The 7,893-nt window shown below is 46.1% G+C and overlaps 1 protein-coding gene across 1 annotated transcript in view; it reads left to right on the top strand.

Moving 5' to 3' along the window:
- The window catches only part of T265_13485 (hypothetical protein), a gene marked incomplete at both ends in the record, with an annotated part of 42,960 nt that overhangs the window by 6,178 nt on the left and 28,889 nt on the right, over nt 1-7,893 (top strand). Inside the window, 3 exons of the mRNA XM_009169100.1 lie at nt 1,626-4,007; nt 5,573-6,539; nt 6,991-7,210. Coding sequence (XP_009167364.1) covers nt 1,626-4,007; nt 5,573-6,539; nt 6,991-7,210 — 3,569 coding nt within the window. The remainder of the gene's footprint in view (nt 1-1,625; nt 4,008-5,572; nt 6,540-6,990; nt 7,211-7,893) is intronic.

Raw genomic sequence — 7,893 nt, 5'->3', positions numbered from 1 at the left:
CCGACCTTTTCTAACCCGTCCTTCCTCGGGGGAAGGCAGCATCGCTGCTTCCATAAATATGGACATGCTGGTCGCCTGGGGGAAACACCTTACTGCCTTCACACTCCTGTCGCAGAGGACAGTACGACTTTACCCCCAGACCGCCTCGTAGCACGAATACTCGTAGTACGGGGTCTCGCTACTCTTGGTCTGGCTATTCCCCTTTGGCCTTCCTGGCATGGTTGTACCTTGTGGAACGAAGTTCCAGCCAGTGTAGCCCGCGGGATCATTGCAGCACTCAAGCCCGACCACCAAGTGAAGGTGACGGCTTTAGGTCGGGTCGTCCTTATACTATGGTTAATTTGTTTGCAACGACACGATTGGCTCATCAGCAACCCAAGCTTATGCGTATTTTGTTAGCTCGTCTAATTATAGCATTCGTGTTTGCATGCAGTTCAGCTGCATCAACGCTGAAGACGTTTGCACTGTAGCTATGACAGTCATTGAGTATATACATTCTACGTTTTGCGTTTTACACGATGGCCTGGTCCTCAATTTTTCTCCCTAGGCTGTTTTTTTCAGACGTTCATTTGGTAGGAAAATTGGTCCCAATCAAAGTCAGGGAGTGCATGTTTCTCTTGATTATTTGGCCAATATTACCGTTGCATTCTTCCCTCCAAACACAGTCGTGCTGATACAACGGTGGAAAGTGTCGTAGAAGTTGCCGGTTTCGCCTAATTGATTCGAGAGCGATCCATAAGCAACACGGTTGTGATTGTTAAACCTTTTAAAATAAACTTTTAGGATGTACTCAAACTAGAAATTCTTCAGATATGATCGACGGAGTACGTATCTGTCCCATGGTCTTGTGTTACTGGCCAAAGTTAATTGTATAAATGGGGTTGAAATCTCTTCCCTGACAAGTCAATACATGACTGACACGATTACCGCTGCTGTCATTGCCAAAATTAACGAACATCAGACGGTTGTTGACTTGATTCGCAAATCCTGTTCGTGTTGAGGTGGACAGCCCTTCTACACTCCTGTTACCTTCTGCTGTAGCTTACCTTTTCCCTCAGCTGTCATTCCAGAAACTGGCGTAACTTAATCACAGGTTTTTCGTCGCAAAATGTCTGAGCTGTTTGACTAAACATAACTAAAAACCGACTAGAGTGCTTTAAGCGTTCTTCCGGAATTGAAGTCTCAATACTTATCCCATTTAGTCATATATGCTGCACACTGCGCGAAATCAACACCAGTCCGTTTGTCTCTATCCTATTGACGTTGCTGCTTATGCTGTTTTCTTGTCTTCCTTCGTTGTTCTCACCAGAGAATGTCAATTCATAGCTCGGCTGCGCTGCACTACTGTTCAATATTGGTGCTGCCGTTCACGATGCTGAGGTTCGAAAGGTAATCGGTGCCGATGCTGAGCATAGAGCCTTATGGGTTCTTTTAGCTGCTCGGATACTATAGATACCTCTTGCACATTCCGTGGACTGATACATTCTGAAATCGCAAAGTTACTAGTGAAATCACGCTCTCTGGTGCTAGCTTGAGTTCAGTACCTTGTAGTTTTATCTCTAGTTTTAACCATGATATTTTCCGCACTCACACCCACTTCCTTTTCACTGAATTTCCATCGACAGATATGGAACATTGCCAGTTCGTGGTGTTGTGGTTCGGTCAGAGTTCCTGGGAGTGCACGTTCAATGCCAAAAGAATCGGATTCATCCAACCTGACAAAAAACCAGTCTACAGGTGCTCCTTGGATATCTGCTTGTTGGTTCCCAGAAAAAACGGACAATCCGGGCAGAAATATAGTTGTATCCGGTCTTCGAGGTGAATTGTATAGCTGGTCCGATTCGTCACAGCTGGTTCGTTTACACACCGAGAACCATGGTCACTCAATGCTTGTTTTCGCTATTCGTTCTATCCCTGATATGGACGGATTGTTCTTCACAATTGGCCAGGATCGTCAAGTTATTCTCTGGACATATCGTTGTCCGACTGACTTGACATTCATGCTTCGTGTGCCTACTATAGCTGCTGGTATCTCTGCTTTGGCACAGTCGGACCACGGACATGGACCAATTGCAGCAGGCGTGGCAGATGGATCAATTTTATTGTGGCGGCACTGCAGCTCTTTACAAGAAGAATCTTCTTCAACGAACCCGGTGACTTCTTACTGGCCACGTGGTGTGCACGGCAGCTGTGTGACTGCCTTAGCTTGGCATCCTTCAGTTCGCCATGAAAGTCTACTTGCCTACGGAACCGAGTCAGGATGTGTGGAACTCATTGACACATCCAAAATTCCCAAAAGTGCTACTCAGAGGTCGAAAACGCAGCCATATATTTTTGGATCAACCGTCTATCGAGTTGCTTGGGGACCTCCACTTTTCACAGATTCAGGGAAGGATCAGGTTGTTGAAACAGCTGTCTCAGAACACGATGCGAATGGTTCGACAGATAGCACAGATACGGTGGAACAAAAAGACTCAACAAACAAATCCTCGAGTACTCCCAAGTTCTCATCTTATATATACAGCGTATGCAAAGGGAAGATTTTTTGCCACGTTGGCTTCCAGCGACCACCTTTGGATGTAACTTTGAAGTTTCCCTCTGTTCCCGGAATCTCTACAGAGGACTGGGTAAATGACAAACGAACCGACATCGCGTTTTTATACCTGGAGAATTCCACCCGTTCCGTTGACAGTCCTTCTGAAGAGAATGAGATCCGCGAGTGTTTCAGCTGTTTGATCACCGTCGGCTACCGATCTGGGTCGGTGGATGTATACGGACTCGTGAAATCGAAGGAGCATGTATCGGTCGACCTTATTCGACCATTGTGTCGTATTTCTTGTCATACGAAGGGTGTCAATTGCTTGGCTTGGTCCTTTGACCGCTACTGGCTTGCAGTTGGCACTAATGAGTCCTTCATCACTGTAACTGATGTTGGGCACATTCTGAAACAAGCCACGAAACCCAATAATCCCTCTTTCCGACAAATTTCAACTTATTTGGCACATCTGGAGGGCCACGGCAACAGGATCACATGCTTGGACTGGTCTCCGCATGAAAATGGTCTCCTGCTTTCCGCTTCATTTGATGGCACTGCAAATGTCTGGAAAGTAACTCATAGTGACACCGAGTCAGGTTCCACATCTGTAGCGAATTTTCGAGCTCATCGTCTTCGCCTATTTGCCTGTCTGTGGAGTCGTCAGGAGGCGGACCTGGCTTTTAGCGGTGGTGAACTCTGTCACCTATTTAGCTGGCGTCCATCCAAACTCGCACATAAAGAGCCACCTAATTCCCGTCGTTATAGGCCTCCTTCAGTTAAACGTGTGCCCACCGATTCAAAGGATCCCTTAATGCCGTCGGGCATTCTCGAGCCTTCGGCCATTGTTGTCACCTCACAAGAAGTAAATCATACGGAATGTGTACCAGAGCCCATACATCACACTGATACGTCCGTTGGGACAAGTGTCCCACTTGAACTACCGGTGAAATCTGTGACTACGAAAAAACCTGGTTCAGGGGACAAACGCAAGCGACCGTCTTTGTGTCCACATTTTTTGCATCGCGGTTCACTTGAACCAAGTACGACGGATCTGGGATTTTGCCCTCCTTTTCGCCTAGGCTCAAGGTTTCTGCAAGTATCGCACGTACTAAATCTGTTGAAAAACGATGTTGATCTACCTGAATCGGACTGCGATCTTCTGTTCCTATTGCCAGAAACAAACAAAACACGATCAGCCTTGGTGCGATTTTTGACCAGTGAAGCAACTCATCATCTGTCAGCATATCGTGCAACTCAGCGATCTAATGGGCTTATGCATTTGGATGCTTATTGTATCATTCTTCTATGGCTTGGACGTACTCCGTTGGTTGCGCAGACAATGTGTTCTGAGAAACACATGCCCTTTTGGTTGCTTTGGGCAGTTCAATTGGCTCAAACAACCGTACCGGCCTTCTCCGCTCCCCGAAACTCATCAGGTGATCACGCGGATATAGATCTAGCTGGAGAAAAGGTGGGTCTTTGTAAATTTATTTCGTTCTTGTTTTTTTTGTCGTGCTTTTCGTCAGGGTGAACAAATAATCACTAAGGGAAAGCGTATGCATAAGAAAGAAACAGTCTCGCTACAAATTTTCATGTTCATGGAACTTTGCAGGGACCCCAATTCCCTTCCGACCATAGGCGGGATAGTGAGAGTGCTTCGGCCACTCGCGGCTTCGTACATCTATAACTTGAATTTGTCAGGGATTTACCACGGTGGAGGGGCGAGATGGCCCAAGTGGTTTGAGCGGAATTTACCGAACCGGAGGGCCCGTGGTTCGAACCCGACCTCTGCCTCACGACTTCCCCTGTCTAGGCTTGGGCAACCTGGCAGTATCCCAGCCCTTGTACTTTCTCCGGGTGGCATGGCAGATAGGCACCGAAAGGGTGTTACAGCTGAACGATTTTTTTTACTACGGTGGATGCAAATCAAGTCAATTCATCTTGAATGAAGGAGAGTCTGTTGGTGTCAGGTAAATGTGGCATCAACATTTATGACGTCAGCTTCTAGGTATGTCAATTGACCTGAAATTCAAGATCAGTGACAGGAGAATTATAGTTTTAGAGTAGACATTTGAGTACCCGTACAATGCTTGGTTTTTCCAACGATGACAGCAATGAAGAAACTGATTTTCTCATCAGGGGATACTTCTTCCAGCAAAAACTAAGTACTGCCTGCTTGCGGTGGTAATCGGGGTTGTAGACGAGTAGTGACTCAGGTTGACCGGCATCTAGACGACATCGATTGAGGCTTCAGGTTTAATTCCGCTTTCGGTGAATAGCCACCACGCCACCCGAAGAAAATCCGACGGCTTAGATACTGCCAAGTTACCCAAGCCTAAATATGAGCAGTCGAGGTTGGGTTCGAACCATGGACCTTCCAGTCTGTTAGACGAAAGTCAACCAGTAAGTAGAAATAAATGTGCAGTCTAGCAAGCGCAAGATTTATTATACCATAAAGCATAATGAAAAGCAGTTTATCGAAATCAGTGGAACGCCAGTGACAAATTCACCAGATGGTGAGTGTTCGGAGTTCACGAAATTTGGGCAGTATGTGATAAGTTACAAAAGATGTAGGGTAGAGATGAATTAATCTGAATGAGAAGCAAGGAAGATAGTGCGACCGAATCACTGTGAACTGGCTTCAATCACAGACTAACGAATATGGAGTTTTGTCAACATTTGTCCTCCTTTGATGCACGGTACAAACGTTATCTTCGTATAGTCTGTGACCATATTCCTTAGTTTAAGTGGCTGGATTCGAGCGGAGCTTATAGGCACTTCAACCTCATATCACTTTCAAAGCGTGTTCACTAAAAGTGAGGACTGCGTGTTTGTGAATCCATTCATCATTCACGTATGGGTGTTGTACTGTGACACTACGCGCAGCGTTTCTTTGTCACTTCCGCTTGCAGTAGCGGATGACCCTAAATGCTTATTTTCCCCCTTCTGTTGTTTCGCAGCAATTTGTATTTCTTTTCGGTAGTCGAGGTTTTTACCAAGCTCCGGTATTATTTCTTCTGCCTGCCCACCTCACAGGTCAAGGATATGACAAGCAACAGCCCTGATGTTTTGGTGTCTTCCACGTTACTTGTTTGTGCGGGTCGACATCAGGAGGCCGTTGATTACCTATTTGCACAAGATCGAGTGAAAGAAGCCTTGTTGCTTGCACGGCTCAGACTCAGTCCCATGGACGCGAACTCAGCAATGCAGAAGTGTATTGCTCGCATCATCGAACGGCGGTTGTGTCCGGAGGTTCCGTTCGTCAGAGTTTTACATGAACTTGGAGCTGGCGAGTGGGAGCGGGCACAGACAGTTCTACGTCAGGCAGCCGTAGTTTCCCTTTCACGCCAGGACATGGAAGTTGAGCAAGTTGCAAGTAGCTGGGTAGAACTTAATATTCTCCTCAGCTGTCCGGATGACAGTTTACCGACGAATGCGTTTGTTCGATTTGCTTTAAGCTGTCTGGCCGTTGGCTTCCAGTTGCCAGAAGCACAATCCATAGTTTACTTTCAGCGGTGTCAAGAAGCTGTGACTCTGTCAGCTGTCTTGGCTACTGGGACGGATTGCTTTCGACTGTTGTTAAATACTGGCCTTCGGTTTGCTGCTATTCTTACTGGCTCTTCTCAAACAGAACTCGAATTGGATATGGAACTACATGCAGATGTGAGAGATATTGTACACTGTCTTCGCTACGCAACGCTTGATCGTCAGCCAGCGAATCAGTGGTCTGCATGTGCTTCCCAGTTGGCACTTGATTTCACCATTTGCCTTCTTTCATCTAAAAAATTGACGTCTCAAGACCAATCCACTGAGGACCTTAATCGGCTGGAAGCGAGTTTGCGTTTGTGTTCAAAAGTCAATCCCACAAACACACAACAACTCAGTGACCTCCTGTTCCACTCCCAGACTTCTTCGGACCTTGACTCACGTTTGAAGCGGTTACAATCGACTGCGCTCCGCCCCTCAGACAATACAGATGAGCAAATCGGAAACACTTGTCCAGGTTGACGTAAAGTCTGACGTAACTATCTTTTTAAAACGCCAAATTCCGATACATTCACTTGATACTGACCTGCATTTATTGGCAACATGATCTACAAATCGCCTTTTTTCTTTTCCCTCAGTGTCATCGCTCTATGCTTCTTCATTTGCTCAGTTTGGGTATAGCGTGTCGAATGGGGTTTGTTGAGTGGTGTATGTTCATTGGTTGGTTTGACTTATCACGTAGTCGTGGCTTTCCTATGTAGTGGCCTGTGAATGATATCAGACTTAGCAGTGTTAGAAGGCGCGATGTAACTTATTCACTTACCACTCGTGACACAAGGGTTTGTGGTTTGCCAACTAAAATTGAACGTTTTTGGTACAGAATAGGTGATTTAGTTTGTGGTTATGGAGCAGGATCTAGTCACGTTTGAGACAGAAACCAATGATTTCTCATGGCATCTTGCTGAAAGTGTTCTGTTCTCCTTTTAGCCAAACAACAATGCCTTCCGTCCGATCGCGGCGTAGCACATTATCTTACTCCGCCGAACTGGAGCGAGCCGGGATGGCCCCCATTGAAACCCCGATTGAACGCGTCACGGGTTCAACCGTGGTAGACGCTCGAATGTCTAGCGCTTCTAGATTTTGGAATCAGGATAATACACTTGTTAACATAAGAATGACCCCTTTCGGGTAGGTATTTTTTGTGTTCTCTTTTGGTGTTCATCGTTTTTTTGTAATTAAGTTGCCTTGGGAATATAAAGCTCTTTCGCCTGATGGAGTTAGAAATAATCCGATTGTTATGTTATATGGGTTGAGCTAAGAGAAGTTTGTTTCTGTCGGTCTTATTGTACTATAGTCCAGTTTTTCGACCCGGTCCGCGTGCGTGGCGCGCGGTTATTTATTGTGATGCCACCGATGGCCGGGTGGAACACTGGAAGGTGCCCGAACTTAAGCAGGCCTTCCGCCAAAGTATGTCATTCAAAAGTAACCGTATTTGGTGACACTGTGCGGGTGCCCATTATCCGCACAAGCGGAGTAAAGCTTTCTTCGCCAAAATATCTCGTTTTGTTGCGTATGTGCTCAAACCAAAAACCATCCTAATCTACGTTCATATTTTTGCAGCTTACCAAATTTCATTGTTCGCAACCGTTCCTCTGGCTGAAAAGTGGAATAATTTCCCAGCATCGCTGAGACCCCAGGATGCCTAAATGGGGCTCAAAAGTTTGGAATGGTACTCTCAGCTCAATTGCCCGATTACTTTAGTTCATCAGGGACAGATCATAAGTTTCGAAAGTTCAACTCCATTGTGGGAATACTGAGCGGCCACTGTGCGAGAACGGTTTTCTTCCAGTACCAAGTCGCAACACATGTTC

Source organism: Opisthorchis viverrini, assembly GCF_000715545.1.
Source record: "Opisthorchis viverrini unplaced genomic scaffold opera_v5_71, whole genome shotgun sequence".
Classification (NCBI taxonomy): domain Eukaryota; kingdom Metazoa; phylum Platyhelminthes; class Trematoda; order Opisthorchiida; family Opisthorchiidae; genus Opisthorchis; species Opisthorchis viverrini.
This window is presented reverse-complemented; position numbering and strand designations above follow the sequence as displayed.